The sequence below is a fragment of the Hemibagrus wyckioides genome, linkage group LG15 (assembly GCF_019097595.1).
Source record: "Hemibagrus wyckioides isolate EC202008001 linkage group LG15, SWU_Hwy_1.0, whole genome shotgun sequence".
Classification (NCBI taxonomy): domain Eukaryota; kingdom Metazoa; phylum Chordata; class Actinopteri; order Siluriformes; family Bagridae; genus Hemibagrus; species Hemibagrus wyckioides.
This window is the reverse complement of record NC_080724.1, coordinates 1,688,480-1,706,633: the sequence shown is the minus strand read 5'-3', so window position 1 is coordinate 1,706,633 and position 18,154 is coordinate 1,688,480. Positions and strand designations below refer to the sequence as shown.

Here is an 18,154-nt window from a genome sequence, read left to right as displayed (position 1 = left end):
AGGGGAGAAAACGATATGAGGCAAGAGCAGAAAGGAGTCTGTCTCCTGTCCCTCTCTCCCAATAACACAATTATCCTGCAGCGCTTTAGTTAAAATTCTGTCTTTGACTCAGATGATTATGAGACACCAAAGCTGTGTTTCATTCATTTCAGCTTCCATCCACAAAAACCAGTGAGACCAGACAGCAAACAACACTGTGTCTGCTTGAAGCATCCAGCTGCCGTGTTAAAACATCTCCATCATCAATCAGTGATACAGCCAAGGCTTTTTCTTGGTACTGACTGAAGTCATTCGGGTTTAAAAACAAAAGATGAATATGAGCTGATTTTCAGCTTTCATTTCCTGAAATTGACACTGAGATGTTTTAAACAAACAGAAACATTGCAGAAGAAAGAAAAAGGCAAAGAAAATACAACAATTAATGGAAAATAAAGAAAGAAATCACTGCTGTACTAACCAGATATCGGACAGGTCACACAAAAAAACAACAGCAGATGATGACAGAAACCAAGTGACACCAACAACAACCTCCACAGGGCTGAGGTGATCACATGAGGTATCATAATCCTCCGTTTCAATACTTTTAGAGCAGAAATATAGAAGCCATACCACAAGATTGAAACCACTTGTCAGCAGTAAGACGATGGTAGCAGCAGATGTTTACAGAAACCCATCTAATTGGGAGGAACTTTGTCATTCCACCAAAAAAACACATGCCAGAGCTATTTGAAAAAGGAGAGGAAGTGGAATGTTTTAGACTGGCTGAGTCAATCACCAGACCTTAACCCAGCTGAGCACCTCCTGAAAAGGAGACTGAATGGAGAAACCCCTGAAAACAAAGGAAATGAAAGAAGAAAGAATCATAAAAGAAGAATGCTGCAGTTGGCCGAGGTCAGTGGCTCACTGGCTTGATGCAGTTATTGCAATCACTGGATATGCAACCAAACATTAAATATTACAGTTTTTCTCAGTTGCTTTGGAGCATTTCTCGAATCGTCCTTAATATTTGCAAACCAGTAAGTGCATTCTCAGAACAATTTGTACAAACAGCACAACACATTGGATTTCTTGCAAAAGCATGTACTTTACTCAAAATCCTTAGGTATTCTCTCAAAAGTAAGTTTTTGTGTCAATGAAAAATGTCATCGCCACCAGAATGACCAGTCCTTTTGTCATTGTTTATATACGGTATAAACAAAATGTTTAGTCATGTTGTCAGAATGACAGTGCATGGTTTCAGGACTTCCTGATATAAACTATGGTTTGGATTACAGTGACTGACAATGCAAAAGGCTGAGTTTCTTCTGTATGGGATCTATGAATTTCAACTGCACAAATTTACACCTTACTGTATGTGGGATATTGATTGTAAGAGACTGAACAGGATTCACATTTTATTGTACTTTACTAGTGGACTGAAAAAAAAGAATTACAATATAACATCATATAATGTCGTTGTGATAGAAAATAAAAGGACACAAAAGCACAATGGGGAAAAATATATAAAATTACAAAAGGCAAACATAGGAAACACCTCTTAGGCAAAACTGTGCATGCCGTTGTCTGTCTATACCCCCTGACCTCCCAGTCTGTCAGGCCACAGGTTTTCATCCACATCACAACAGATCTCATCCCTTGCAATACAGCGTGGAAAAAATCTTCTGGAATGTCTAATCCAGCCTCTGCAGGCTTCCACTGTGATATCCTCACATGCTGCATCCATGGCAGCCAGAAGGGTCATCTGAGTATGTGGCTGGCAATCATAGACCTTCCATCTCCATGCTGAATAAAACTCCTCAATTGGGTTAAGGAATGGGGAATAGGGTGGGAGGAATTGCATCAACATTCTGTTATGGGTGAAAAACCATTGCCTGATGATGTTTGCGTGATGAAAACTCACATTATCCCAAAGTATCACATATTTTGGCAAATCATCTTGAAATGGACCCCTCTCATCATCAGGGATGAGAGCCCTATAGAGGGTCTCTAGGAAGGTGAGGAGATGCTGTGTGTTGTATGGGCCTATAAGGGTATATGAGTTAGCACACCCTGCTCTGAAATAGCAGCACACATAGTGATATTTCCTCCCCGCTGGCCTGGCAAGTCAACAGTAGCTCTGTGGCCGATGACATTTCGACCACGTCTTCTGCTTCTGTTCAGACTGAAGTCTTCCTCATCCACGTATATGAAGGTGTAAGGTGGTTCACTTGACTCCAGTTCCATTATAAGCTACAACCCAGAAGATACCCAATTAGTTATGCATTTTCATTTCACAAGATACAGTTATATCAAATGTACACACATACTGCGTGTTATTTTCCTAAACCTATAGCAAATGTATATAGGTCACACATACTGTAATATAAATAAGCCAATATAAAAGTTTATGTAAATTAGTTACTGTATGCACATACAGTAGATGTTTTACCTGTACATACTGGGTACCGTAGCTCCTTCACTCTGTCCCCATTCCTTTCAAATGGTACGTGGTACAGCTGTTTCGTGGTCATGTGATGTCTTTTCAATACCCTGTCAATAGTTGAGATGCTTACAGACTGGATGTTTCGAAATAAATTGTTGTCTTCTACAATGGCCCTCTGTATTTCCCTTAGCCTAATGGCATTGTTTGGTCTGACCGTGGTGCAAATAGCCTCCTCCTGCTGAGGTGTGAAAAGGGGTCCTCTGCCACCCCTACGAGGTAATCTTTCAGTCCTGTGTGGAAAAAATACACTAATACAATTCAGATATACTTACACATGTTTGTGTGTTACAGAATGTATATCCACTATAACAGCACAGTCCACACTGCTGGATTACAGACCTGTTCTCTCCACGAAATGTTTGAATAATTGAAGAAACAGCTGATCTCCCAATATTTGGCTGTACCCTCCGACCCGCCTCAGCCGTTGTGAAGCCATGATTGACAACATGGTCCACAATAGTGGCTCTAATGTCATCAGAAATGTGTCTGTCTCTGGCCTCTTCTTCCTCTTTTTCCTCTTATCCTTCCAGCATGCATCCTTATTCTTATTCTTGGCTCTTGACCATGTTCATTTCCTGGTTGTTCCATTTTCAACAATTGTAAATCTGTGTTTTGCTCTTTATATAGGCATGCCAATTCACGAGATTCACCTCGAGAGATTGACCTGTTTTAGAGAACTAGTTGATCATTGGTTCTTCACGCCCCTTCATTAGTGACATTCCAATTTCATCTGCACAATTCATCAATTCAAGACACATTTACAAAAAACAGGGTTTTTTTTTTTTTATTTCTTTGTTTTTTTTTTTGAGACAACTGGTTTAACTATTTTGCATTCAGTGACTTGTGCAATGAACTGATGCTGAAATGTTTTGGGGGTTAAGATTATTTAGATGAAACTAGTATAATATATTTTGATCAACATGACAAACAAGTGATAATGTAGGAAACAGCAGATAATTGTACACAATCAATTATATGAATGTACAAAAGCATTCGCAATTTGATCAAAGCAACGAGAAATGTTCATATGATGTGCACAAGTGACTAAATGATGTGGCGGCTGAACAGGTAGTTTTGAGAATTTCTGATCTGAGAAATGCTCCAAAGCAGCTGAGAAAAACTGTAAGACCTATAGAAAGATAGGATGTTCTTCCATCAATGGTTCCATGTCTCAAGTTGTTTAGCACATCCATCCATCTTCTATACCCACTTTATTCCTAATTAGGGTCACAGGGATCTGCTGGAGCCTATCCCAGCACACATTGGGCAAAAGGCAGGGGTACACCCTGGACAGGTCACCAGTCCATCACAGGGCCACACAACCACACACACAGGAATTACCAATCAACATGTTTTGGGACTGTGGGCCAAAACCAGAGTAAACCCACACAAGCCCAGGGAGAACATGCAAACTCCACACAACCCAGGATTTGAACCCAGGACCTTCATGCTGTGAGGTAACACTGCTAACCACTAAGCCGCCAGGCTGCCCCTTGATTAGCACATCTAGATGTAAATATCAAGCATTTCTCATATTCATCTTTTCATCATGTCTTCAACAAATAGCAAAAGCAAATGCTTGGGGCTAGACTAGAAAATCTAGAAATAAAGGAATCATTCTCATTGAAAAATGATAAAGACATCAGAAGATCAATCTGAGTTCTGTTCCATATGGAGGTACAGAGTTCTGAGAACAGCTGCAAGGGGCAAAAAAGGGGAAAAAATCAGATCAGATATCGAGTCTAAACCACAAGAGCTCTTATCGGTTTTTCTATACACTCTCATTTTCAGTTACATCACACACACACACACACACACACATACACACACACACACACACACACATACACACACACACACACACACACATATCCTTAAGTGACCAGGTCACCTATACTAATATAAAATCCAGTAGATCAATCTAAAGGAAGTAAAGCAAAGGAAAGGTGGCATGAAAGGTAGCAATTTAAAGTCTCCACTGACGCGTTATTATAAGATTGAGTCATTGTTTGTCTGGTTAGTGCTAATGAGTTCTTCCCTTAAAGCCAATTGTTAGTATTGATAACATACACACAGGCAAGTAGACTCTGGAGACCCGGTAGATTGAGGTTGGCCAGGCCAGATTGGACTATGTGCGAGAGAATGCAGGAAGAGCTCCAAAAAAGACATTGTTTTAGAAAAAAAAGAAAAGAAAAGAAAACGTGTATGAAGAAAATGGGGTGTCAGGAAGGAGAGCAACACATGTGTACAATTAGGAGCTGATTTCTTCAGGAAGGGAAAAGCATACCAAATGAAAAGAAAAGGAGAGAACAGATGGACAGACGAAGAGAAACAAAATGGTTTTCGAATGTGCTTTAAGTTAATAGCAGGACAGAAGAGGACCTGACTCTGGCTGAATTCCAAATTGCTCACACTGGATGTATTATACACTAGCTGTTGTGGGGAACTGTCATCAACCATATGTGCTGAAAACACAACCAAAAATAGACATCTAAGTTTATATGTTGAACATTTTCCTTCTGCTCGCTTTTAGAGTTATTCTCCATGTTGGGTTGCATTCACTGAGCTAAAATTAAATGAAGCATCACCAACACAGAGGGACAACCGGCTAGGAAAACTGTCCCGAGTTCAGTCCACTGATATAAGTCCATCTTACATGCATCTGTTTTCAGCCAGGTCAAAATGTAGGGCTATGCAACTCATCTGATAAGGTAAGATTTTAGATAAAAATAGATTTTAGAGATAGACAAATCGATAGATAGAGGGAGGGACGGACGGACTGACAGTCAGACAGAGAGATATACTTTATTAAACCCATGAGGGAAAAGATACAACACACACACACACACACACACACACACAAATATAAATTGTAAAATTATCTGTATATATATTATAAATCCGTTCAGTCAGCTGCATTTTCACACTAAACCTTTATATTTATGAAGAATAAACCTTTACCTTTTATATTAATGAAGTTAATTAAGTGTAGAAACTCAGTGGCTATTAGTTACTTTCCTTTCTGTATGTTTACTAAGATGATGCATATTTAGTTTTGAAAAGGAAAGAAAGATTAAGAAGGACTAAGAAGTGAAAGGTGTGTGTGTGTGTGTGTGTGCTTATGTTTCCTTGAAGGCCCTTTTTTATGCTCACAGCAGGTCAGTCTGTATAACTGCAGCGAGGAGAAACAGGGAAAATTTTCACAAAATGAAAACGGAAAGAAATATGTGAAATGCTCTAGCCAGCTGCTTGGCAAAGGAGTACACGGTGTGTAGTGTTCCAGCGTTGTGAATTCTGGAAGACGACTTAAGCAGCAGTTCATGTCTGTAGATAAATTGGCCAAATGTTATGTGACACCAGGAACCAGGAATTCTCTTAACAGAATTCAGAGAGACGAAATTCAAATCCTCCAAACACACGGATATTGGCAGCGGCAAGCTGTGTTTTGCGGAGTGATTTATTTATTTATTCATATCACCCTCATTTTACTGTGCAGCACTTTGTCTGATACTTGTTATTTACATTTACAGCATTTGGCAGACACCTTTATCCAGACCGGATCATTTATACAGTTAAGGGCCGTGTTCAGGGGCCCAGCAGTGGCAGGATTTGAACTCATTACTTTTCCATCAGTACAGCAACAGCTTAAACACTGAGCTACCACTACGGTTCAAGAAACTAACGAACTGTATAAAACAACAGACATCAAACAAATGTCCAACTTTAACGAGTTTGTGAGCTCATGGATAGCCCCGCAGTAAAGCGGCCCAGGGTTGGAAGACCAATCCTTCACATAGCTGCCTCTTTTTTTAGTTTAAAAATAACATGGACACTTCAGAAGAAGAAAGCCTCAGCCTCTCCATCCTTGTGTTCTAGATGAAGAACTGGCTATATTTCATCATAACCTGTACTTTCAAGTTTACTTTGAAGCAAAAATAAAGTCATTAATACCTTCATTCATCTTCAGTATGTGCTTTATCCTGGTCAGGGTTGCAGTGGATCCAGAGCTTATCACACACACACACACACACACACAGACAGCTAGTTGGATTTAGCAACTTTGCAAGAGCCACAGACACGTTTTGTCCAGGATAAATGTGATGCTGCACTGAATTATTCTTTGGAAACTTTCGACACGACGGCTGCCAAGATGTCATGTGGAGAGTATTCGTTTACGATTACTGCAAACCTTTTTTTACTGGTTATTGCTTATCCTGTTTTCATTAAGGTCACTTTTATTGCTGTGCATGAGTGAAATATGAAGGGAATGTGATGGGGAAAGGCTCGGGAAGTCTGCAGGCCTGTCATCTGGGTTTTTAACCATTCGCTATTTTATTACAGACATAATGAAAATGACAATGCGCTTGAATCATACTGTGCTCATAAAAAGTCTCTTTTTAGACTTTAAACTATTTTAGGTCCCTCTGAGACGCCGTATCTTCTATGAGGGGATCTTTTTTTTCTTCTTTTTTTTTTCAACATCAATCACTCCCTGTTTTAGGGCACTTTCCAAGTGCAGTTAAAAAATAACAAAGGGACATTAATAAAAATACACCAAATATTCTAGGTCTCAGGAGGACAAACTCGTATTAAACTTCAGAAGAAAGCATGCCTTAACCTCCCCTGATCAGTACCGATCCAACATGTTTTATAACTAGGGTTTGATTTTAATAATATTTAGTTACGTTACTAAATGTCTTTAAATAATCTACAGTTCTGACCATCACTACTGTAGATGACCAGAGCCTTAAAATACACTAGATGACCATAAACTTGTGAACATCTGACCATCACACCCATATCCAATTCAATTCAGTTTATTTGTATAGCTCTTTTAACAACGGGCATCGTCTCAAAGCAGCTTCACAGAACATAAGAAACTATAAAGTTTAAAGGTAAGTTGGTATTTTATCCCTAATAAGAAGCCCGAGGCGACGGTGGTGAGGAAAAACTCTTCGAGATGATGTGAAGGAGAAACCTTGAGAGGAACCAGGCTCAGAAGGGAACCTCATCCTCATTTGGGTGACACTGGACAGTAAATAATCTAAAAGTAACTAATGTCCTCTCTACAACAGCATCCAAGAGCTCCTGAGGAACTAGTAGGTCAGTGTAGTTTCTGAGATCATTACAGACAATTATTCCTTGCAGTCGCAAGCTGACCAATGCAATGGCAGTTCAGTGATGGTGTGATAGTCTCAGAGTGGTTCTGTCCACAGCAGTCCCCTGGGTCATGGCTGTTCACACAGATCTATCCACAGCAATGAACACAAATCCCCCCTGAACACATGCTGTACTACAACTGAAGTACAAATTTGAAGAAAAATTTGACCACAGGAGCTCTGAAGGTGTGCTGTGGTATCTGGCACCAAGACGTTAGCAGCAGACCCTTGAAGTCCTGCAAGTTGTAAGGTGTGACCTCCATGGATCAGACTTGTGTGTCCAGCACATCCCACAGATGCTCGGTCGTATTGAAATCTGGGGAATTTGGAGCTCCATAATCTTAAATGAATGGTATTAAACAGCCGAGGGAGAATAAATCTGGAGTGGGATGTTCACGAGGGTGACATTCTCAGGTGTCTACAAACTGTTAGCTGTATAGTTTCAGCTGTATGGTGACCACTTTGAAAGAAAAAAAAGCACACTTACCTAATTCTTTGCTTGATTGTGGTGTTAAACAATAGGGATTTGGAGAAAGAAAATATTTTTGAAGCTGTGACAAGCATTACATCTGGTTCTCTCAGCTTTTGAAAACTGAAAATATTGTGTATAACATTATGTGTGAGCTGAGACTTGTTTGGGCATTGTGTCCAAAATGAACAATTTTTCATGAAGCTATTATCTGGAACAGCAGGCCTCATTCCACTTAACAAGGGTCAACTAGCGGTGAATACAAGCAAAAAAAGCAACCACTTCTATCTGTCTTCTGAATTGATGTGTATAATTACATATATATATATATATATACGGAACATTATGAGCGCTGACAGGTGAAGTGAATAACAAGGGCCAAATTGTGATGTCTAGACCACTGGATCAGAGCATCTCCAAAACTGCAGCTCTTGTGGGGTGTTCCCGGTCTGCAGTGGTCAGTATCTATCAAAAAAGGAAGGAACAGTGGTGAACCGGAGACAGGGTCATGGGCGGCCGAGGCTCATTGATGCACGTGGGGAGAGAAGGCTGGACCGTGTGATCCGATCCAACAGACGAGCTACTGTTGCTCAAATTGCTGAAGAAGTTAAAGCTGGTTCTGATAGAAAGGGGTCAGAATACACAGTGCCGGACGGGTCAGGGCTGTTTTGGAAAAAGATGGCCTGGTCTGATGAATCACGTTTACTTTTACATCACGTGGATGGTCGGGTGCGTGTGCGTCTGTTACCTGGGGAACACATGGCACCAGGATGCACTATGGGAAGAAGGCGAGCTGGCGGAGGCAGTGTCCTGCTTTGGTCAATGTTCTGCAGAGAAACCTTGGGTCCTGCCATCCATGTGGATGTTACTTTGACATGTACCACCTACCTAAGCATTGTTACAGACCATGTACACCCTTTCATGGAAACAGTATTCCCTGATGTCTGCGGCCTCTTTCAGCAGGATAATGCACCGTGACACAAAGCAGAAATGGTTCAGGAATGGTTTGATGACCACAACAAATTCCCCAGATCTCAATCCAATCAGGCGTCTGTGGGATGTGCTGGACAAACCAGTCTGATCCATGGAGGCCTCACCTCACAACTTAGAGGACTTCAAGGATCTGCTGCTAAAATCCTGGTGCCATATTTACATGGATATTTACTCCACCCGATGATCCAGTTCAGATCAAATCCATCAGTGTTTCTTCTGGACACATGCCGGACTTTAATTCAAGACATTAGGCATGAAAAAATCTGATATATTTTGTACAAAGCAGTTGTCATGATCAATATCACAAATTTGCTTACGTTTTTACTTTCCCTTTATGAAATATTTAAAAAATTCTATAAACTCTACATGATCTCTAAAAGTGTGCTGGAATTCCAGGAATTCTTCCCATAGTGCATCATGATGCCATCCCATCCCATCCCATCCACGGATACACCCAGCTGTCCACATGATGTAAAAAAAAATCTGCTTCCTCACACCAGACCAGGGTTTTCCCTTAAAATTTGATTATAGATGTTTATGATTTTTGTATTACTGAGTCAGGGCAATAACTTTTATATAATGAGCTTTAAAAAAATATTTGTAGGTCAGTAAAGAAAGCAGTGTATTAAATTACAGAGCAGCTGGGTTTTGTAAGAATTAAAGTTTAATGAACTGTCTCCAAGATTTCTCACCAAACACTGCAACACTGACTGTTTAATATATAGTAGTTTTTTAAATGTCTAAACATATACTACACACACACACACATTATTTATTTATATAGATAGATAGATAGATAGATAGTATGTGTGTATGTGACTGTGTGACATTCATACAACTGATGTAGAGTTGTTAAATATTTCACAGCCAGGCCAGACAGGTGTGAGTATTAGTTCAGTGCATAGCGTCATTGTCATCAGTTCTAAGCTTTATAAGGTCACCTGCTTATGCTGACATGGGCCAGGGCTGATGTCTGGACTACACGTGTCCAGGAAACCATGTAACACACGCTTTAGTGTGATGATCAGACACTGTACTCTGCTGCCACCTCGTGGTAAACACGTCACAATTACATTTAGAGCATAAATCTAAACACGTCACTGAGTGAATAAGCAAAAACTCAGACCATTTACACAAATCCCTTGATGAGTTTTATTGTCTTAAGATGACATGTAAATCAGGACAAAGGCCTGAGGCAGCTGAACAGATGAAGCAGACCAGCTCCCACGCTTCCTTAAAAATAACATCAACTTTTCCCATCCCCACTGGCTGAGGTTTAACAGGAAATGCATCATGATCAGGAAGAGAGAGTGCTTCTGATCCACTGCAGCAGTTCAGCTGAAAGCCTCTGGGATTCCGGCCTCGCCCATAGGACCAAAGAGAGCTGCTCAATCCTCTCTCTGATACACGGGGAGGACTCAGACATCAGATTTCCCAGTGGTGAAAATCAGAACGCTAGCACAGAGAGAGGAGGAGTGAGAAACACCTCAGCATTGATAGGAAAACAGGCTTGCCGTAATTCTAAGCATCACACAAAACTAAGTCCCGAAAGCTACTGCAGACTAAATACATGATGAAAAGGACGGACCATCACTAGCTGAGACTCTAAAACCCCGACATTAACCTCGGTACAGAGACACATAACATGATCAAATGCAAAACATTTCAAAAATAAACACTAATGCACAAATTCCAGAGACCGAAATGATTGTAAACACAAAAAAATCATTCACCCGACACAGACAGCTACACAACTACATGAGAAGCTGATCAGAACTAAAACAATGGCATCACAATGATCGGTTAATTAATTTGGTTGATTGCTTTCAGAATTATGACACAAACACAAATCATATAATTAAATATCAAATAAATTACATTTTCCCGTATTAAATATTATTTTCAGCAATTTTTTTGGCTTGATTTGACTGTATTATTGGAATTCCCTAAAGTTTGCTGATAGAATGTTTTCTGACGTATTTTAAGTGGCTCTGATTGTCCTAAACAAGATGCATCTGATCGAAAGGGTCTGAACTTTTTCAGAAATGTGATGTGACTCAAAACAAGCATCAGTTTTGCAAATTTTTAACGCTTGAACTCAGAGTGAACATTCTTTCAGCAAAAACATAACCCAGGGCTAACGGGAAAGGGGGCGTTTACAGGCTTTAACACAATACAATTGATGAGAGATTCTTCTAAATCACTGGATTGACAGAGGAAAGTGGATGAAAAAGAAATAAAATAGAAGGAAAAGCAATCCATTCCACCTCCCACCAGGTAAAAAGAAAATTTTTGGTCTGTTGCTCTCAACCCGTCGGCTGAACAGGGAGATGAAATGAAAAGCGTCGAGAATGCACATATCCCCTCCCTCATATTCCCTCTGAATCACACAAGCACCCTTGCATTCTCTCACTCATGCGCACACACACACACACACACACACACACACACACACTCATGCTTCCAGTCTTACCAGCACAAACTACATTCCACATATTCCCACAAGTACACAACCTTAATAACTCGCACAACCAGAGAGGCCACACCCACAGAGAGAGAGGTGAAATGTACAGAGCACAAACGTGAACAATGAACAATCCTATTACACTCTTGTGTTAGAGGCTGGGTCACTGCGCCAGGCTGGGCTGAGCTTCAGCAGGGCTACAGCTGGTGTTGGTGGCTGTGGGGGTTGTGATAGTGTTGGAGCTCTCCTGCTGTGCGTTCGCTGCTGCGAGGCCACGATATGGCACCTCAATGATGCGGGGCTTGTCGATGATGCGAGCGCAGCGGCTACCCTTCTCCACGATTCCAATGATCCAGGCCTGTTGTCCGTCGCCCAGTGAGCTCGTCCGGCTCGCCTTCATCTCGGCACAGAAACGCGCCGCCTGCTCTCGAGGCAGACAGATCAGCAAACCGCCTGAGAGACACAAAGCAATGGTGTGAAGACTTTAAACTACTTTCACTTTCAAAAACAGTTTCATTTCTGTCTCGAACCCTGACCTGAGGTCTCAGAGGAGGTGCCGTGCAGAAGGCCAAACAGGTTACCCCCGGCTTTACTGACAGCAGCCATCTTGGCGAGGATTGGCAGGTTGTGGATAACAAAGGCCACTTCGTTGCGCTGCTGCTTGGCGAGGTTCCGTGCATGCCCAATGATCCCGAAGCCGGTGATATCAGTGGCAGCATGTGCGTTGAACTTGTGCATTAGAGCAGCGGCTAAAATGAAATGAAATCATCAGTGAAAACGAACCCTCGGCACTTAGCCGTGCGACTCAGAATCTGTCGACTGTAATTAGGAAAGATAATTAAAAATTTATCTGCAGCAGTCCTGGAATATGCCTGCACTGCACTTCTTTGCTCCAACGCATTTAAATCAGCGCAGCCTTTTAATTAACCAGCGAGCGTGTTAGAAACATTAAATGAGCAGATCCAGAGTGAATTCCGATTACGCTGCAGGGAATCGAGAAGAGGTTATTAAACAAGGATTTTCCATAATGTATTCCAACTGTTCAGTAGGAAAACGAGATGGAGGAAACATCTACAGGAACATACACTGATCAGCCATAACATTTTGACCAGTGCCAGGTGCAGTGAATAAGACTGGTGATCTCCTCATCATGGCCCCTGTTAGTGGGTGGGATATATTACGCAGCAAGTCAACATTTTGTCCTCAAAGTTGATGTTAGAAGCAGGAAAAATGGACAAGTGTAAGGATTTGAGTGAGTTTGACCAAAAGGGCCAAATTGTGATGTCTAGACCACTGGATCAGAGCATCTCCAAAACTGCAGCTCTTGTGGGGTGTTCCCGGTCTGCAGTGGTCAGTATCTATCAAAAGTGGTCCAAGGAAGGAACAGTGGTGAACCGGTGACAGGGTCATGGGCGGCCGAGGCTCATTGGGGAGAGAAGGCTGGCCCGTGTGATCCGATCCAACAGACGAGCTACTGGTGCTCAAATTGTTAATGCTGGTTCTGATTGAAAGGGGTCAGAATACACAGTGCAGGACGGGTCAGGGCTGTTTTGGCAGCACCACCACAATATCAGGGAGGTGGTCATAATGTTATGCCTGATGGGTGTATTTTCTCTCGATTGTTCCCGTAGAGAAAGCAGAAAACGGTGTGCTGAGTTGCCAAGACATGATCTTAGGTATTGTTCATAATGGCACAGTATAAAATAACATTCCCATTAAATGCAGTAAAAGCAGCAGGTTTGACTGTAGTGAAGCTTTGAACATATGAGATATTATGAGAATCATTTCTAATCGATCTCGGCCATATTACCAGTGCGGTTAAGGGTAGCCATGTTGAGCATGGCCTCCTGATAAGCATGCTCCACCTCCTCCTTCGAGATCACCAACTTGATCTTGTTCCATTTTTCTGGCTGAGAGAATGAAGACAGAAATTGGAAATCAAGAAAACAAAAACATACAAACAAACACGACCACAGCGGAGGGCAGAATGTGTAAAGGTGGAAAAAAGATTTTTTAAAAAAAGCTCGTACTATGTTGAGCCACTGATGAGCGTTGACGGCTACTTGGGTTCCGAGAGGTTTGGTCAGAACAAGCACGTCTCCTGGTACAGCACCATCTGGCCTGTGTGGAACGCATAGAAGAAACAGAGAAATGTTGTCTTTAGGAATATTTCAAATACCATCAATGACTTTAACAAACATTTTATTATAATAATTTTTTATCCAAAATTTTACTCCAGTTTTAGAAAGTTAAAATTAATTCAAGTATTTATTTCCATTGGGTTTCCAGGACAAGTACTCTAGATAACATCCTGTAAATAAATTTAACAGCAGGCATGTGGCAGGACACATATATAAATATTATGCAAATGTAAAGCTGTATAGAAATGTTTTTGGCCATAAAGGAATACATTTTTCTGAAAAAAAGCTCTCAAAATACATCAAAATGTGTGAAACAGAGTGCACAAAAATAGGTATCTAGTTCTCCATGCTATTAAAAAAATCCTCTTGCACTCTTGCTCACACACACACTTCCAGTATATAGGCAATATTCCAATTAAAAGACTCACATGATGAAGTCAGTAGGTGGGCACACTACCGTAGCCACGCCCCCTATGATGATCCAAGGGTTCACAACCGTCTGTCCGCCCGTCACAGAAGTCCCGCCCTCTTCAGCTGCATCACGAAAACCTTTCATCATTAAAGGCATCACCTGCTCTCTCTCCTGTAACAAAAAGACCACAGAAACAGATTCAACACTGCATTTAGCTCTCTGTTTAACATCAAAAGGAATCAGGATGCCACTTTAATTTAGCTTGTTTAAGTATTACAACTTCCTTTAGCTTTAATACATATCCTTTTAAAAATAGCATAAAAATGAGAAGTTTGATGCTCGGTTTCCTTAATGCAACTCTACCATTACACAATGCTGCACAGTGCGTTGCATGTCACACAAATGATGAAAGAATGTCGGTTGGTTTCAAAGTTTAGATAAAAATCCAGACAAGCAAACAATGTGCCATTAAAAATGTTAAAGTCCATTCTGTAAACGGAGAGTCACTGTAGTGAGCTCTGTGGCTCTGTGATCAGCAGCAGCACATAGGGTTGGATTGACCCGAGCATAAAAGTGCATGGTCAGTGTTTGGCCAGACTCAAAGGCTGCCTTTTGTTCTTCATGTCAAGCTTAAAAAGTGGGATCAGAGTAAACACCCGAGCTCTAGCTGAAAGTTAGACATTCATCCAGGTGAAAAAAAAAACACTGAAACTGCGCAGCCTGAATATTCATCTAAGCTGAAAATCATCAGTCAAAGGTATAAATACACTGCATGAGACTAGTACATAATCCTAATTCTGATATTAATAATCCTTAATGGTAAGATGTGTGACTAAGGCAGTATATACATTATTTTGGCAGTTCCCTACAAATTAAACATTAGATACACTATATTGCCCAAAAGTATTGGGACACCCCTCCAGATCATTGAATTTAGGTGTTGCTTTTCAGGGATTGGACTCGTCCCCTTAGTTCCAGTGAAAGGAACTCTTAATGCTTCAGCTTCATCCCAAGACATTTTGGACAATTTCATGCTCTTTGTGTGAACAGTTTGGGGATGACCCCTTCCTGTTCCAACATGACTGCACACCAGTGACCAAAGCAAGGTCCATAAAGACATGGATGAGTGAGTTTGGTGTGGAGGAACTTGACTGGCCTGCACAGAGTCCTGACCTCAACGCCATAGAACACCTTTGGGATGAATTAGAGTGGAGACTGTGAGCCAGACCTTCTCGTCCAACATCAGTGCCTGACCTCACAAATGCACTTCTAGAGGAATGGTCAAAAATTCCCATAAACACACTCCTAAACCTTGTGGAAAGCCTTCCCAGAAGAGCTGAAACTGTTATAGCTGCAAAGGGCGGGACAACTCCCAGATGACAGGCCAGTCAGGTTCCTCCACACCAAACTCACTCATTTATGCACTGTGCAAGGGGCTGAGCCCAATCCCTGAATTCAATGATTTGGAGGGGTGTCCCAAAACTTTTGGCAATACAGTGTACACTCATTTAATACTAGACTTGATTTATCTATTATTACAAATTTTCCCAATTGGAAAATAGCTGAATAAAGGTGTTTTGAGGACAGTTTGGGGTAAACAGCACAAGTGTCAAAAGCACAAGTAAACTCCACCAGAGTCACAGGATTAATTGCCACACAGCTATTACACCACGGCTCTTCCTCTTCTTTTATTTACTGAAAGATATTTAGTGACAGAACCATGATCTCACCACAGAGTGTTCAGCATGAGCACTTAACACACAACACAGAGGGGGATTTCTTTAGCATTTGCAAATAAGCAGTGTGCAGGAGCATTGTGCAAAACGTCAGGGTTTCCCACAAACCACATGAGCTTATATTACCCTGATCACAGGTTATAGTGCATGTGTGTGTGTGTGTGGCTCACCTTCTCGTTCATCTTTTGACTGACGCTCAGTAGCATCAGCATGTTGTCACATTCAGTAATTCCCATGGCGTACAGATCGCTCAGCACATTTGCACATGCTATACGACCCTGGAAGAAAAAAGAACAGCACAAATACAGCACGATGCTTCGTGAATGGTTAACATGAAATAAGTAACCAGTACGTCGTTAATAGATGATGGAAGACGATGTGCCCTTGTGCAGATGAACAAAACACAGAAGATGTCTAGGGTAATACTTACCATCATGTAAGGATCTTCGACTAAAGGATAGAAGAAATCTGTGGTCTGGATCAGGGACAAACCTCCGTGCCGCAAAGGAATGACACAAGAATCCATCCCAATGCCTGCAACATATAGATGATTTTACATGAAATTTCACGCTGGCATCATAGATTTGAATCACAGAGGTTACTCATTAATGTGAAAATGGACTGCTATCATCATCAGGAAGTCACAAGCATTTTTCCTTCAAGCTGCAAGCGGACAGAAAGCCGGCTGAGTGTTAATGAATTATTTCTTCAGTGCATAGTTCAGCTCAGCGCTCAAAATAATTGCATTTTCTAATATTTAGATCCAGTTTCACCTTAAGTGCTGAAACAAAACTTTCTTATATTAAACTGTCTTTAATTAAGCCCATCAAAAATGTAAGTGTAAGTTTAATTTACTTTTTTTTTTCTTATGTCTCGGCTATTCCACAATGTGACCATGGTGAAAATGACCGGATAAAATCTGTTTTAAAAACTTGTAAGCAGTTTAGGAAATACTAAACTATTTATGATCATCAGGAACATACACCGATCAGCCATAACATTATGACCACTGAGAGGTGCCGAAGACTGATGATCTCCTCATCATGGCCCCTGTTAGTGGGTGGGATATATTAGGCAGCAAGTCAACATTTTGTCCTCAAGGTTGATGTTAGAAGCAGGAAAAATGGACAAGCGTAAGGATTTGAGCTTTGAGTTTGACGAAGGGCCAAAGTGTGATGTCTAGACCACTGGATCAGAAGTGTGGTCCAAAGAATATCAAAAGTATCAAAAGTGTACTTTTGATAGAGTATCAAAAGTGGTCCAAAGAAGGAACAGTGGTGAACCGGCAACAGGGTCATGGGTGGACAAGGCTCATTGATGCCCGTGGGGAGAGAAGGCTGGGCCGTGTGATCCGATCCAACAGACGAGCTACTGTTGCTCAAATTGCTGAAGAAGTTAATACTGGTTCTGATAGAAAGGGGCCAGAATACGCAGGCAGGTGGTCATAATGTTATGGCTGATCGGTGTTTGGCATGAAGAGCAGGAGGAACAGGGTATCTCGGCTTTGACGTCACCGGCTAGTCAATAAAATACTGATAGCTGATAACCAGGTGTATATTTTGAAAATGCCATTTTATTTTAGTCTAATATGTAAACTGGTAGCCAAGTACAATAAGCCAATATATATTAAAATTCTTTAGTATTTTTTGACGGCGCCATAGTGTACACTACAATTGTGTCCCTTTTACAGATCCCTCGCTCTATCAGTCCACAGCGACGGTGTAGCCGAACTCACCTAACCGGGGACCGTGTGAGACCGAGGCTAGCTGACTGAACTCCGAGACCACGTCCCCGGCTCCAGTCTCCGCTCCGTCCTGTCCCGGCTGAGCCTCGGGCTCCAGTCCCTGCAGGAGTTTGAGCAGTGTCTCCTGCGGGACTTTACACCCTCAGCCTTTCATATCAGAAAAGGCCGTGAGGCGAAAAGTGCGGTCCAGGCCATGGCTTTCTGGAGCCTGGTAGCCGGCAGGGTAGAAGGCCGAGTATCCTACCGAAGCGACCGACGGCGGCGGAACGGACATGGCTAGTTCTCGCCAGTTAATCGCCTCTCGTTCAGACGGCGAAATAACGAACGGCGTGGACTAGTAAATGTCGTTTCCTACAAGGAAGTGAATATGGAGGCAGTAGAGACGGTTGCAGCATATTGGCTGTTGTGTACAAGGTTGAATCTCAAATAGCGCCCTATGTGGAAACGTAGTGTACTACAAAGGGAATAGAAACTATTACTTTATACCCTATGTAGAGCACTTAAATAGAGAGCATGCGGGCATTTGGGATAGAGTCAGAAACCGTTTTCGGTTG

At 41.6% G+C, this 18,154-nt stretch overlaps 1 protein-coding gene across 1 annotated transcript; it reads right to left on the bottom strand.

The window, feature by feature from the left end:
• Positions 1–10,231: 10,231 nt before the first annotated feature.
• Positions 10,232–18,001, bottom strand: sephs3 (selenophosphate synthetase 3). The gene is made up of 8 exons (XM_058409673.1): positions 17,592–18,001; positions 16,287–16,390; positions 16,027–16,134; positions 14,137–14,291; positions 13,598–13,688; positions 13,378–13,477; positions 12,104–12,316; positions 10,232–12,020 (listed from the first exon to the last, which is right to left on the bottom strand). The coding sequence occupies exons 1-8, from the start codon at positions 17,872–17,874 to the stop codon at positions 11,731–11,733; spliced, it is 1,344 nt and encodes a 447-aa protein (XP_058265656.1). The 5' UTR covers positions 17,875–18,001; the 3' UTR covers positions 10,232–11,730.
• Between the last annotated feature and the right edge of the window lie 153 nt (positions 18,002–18,154).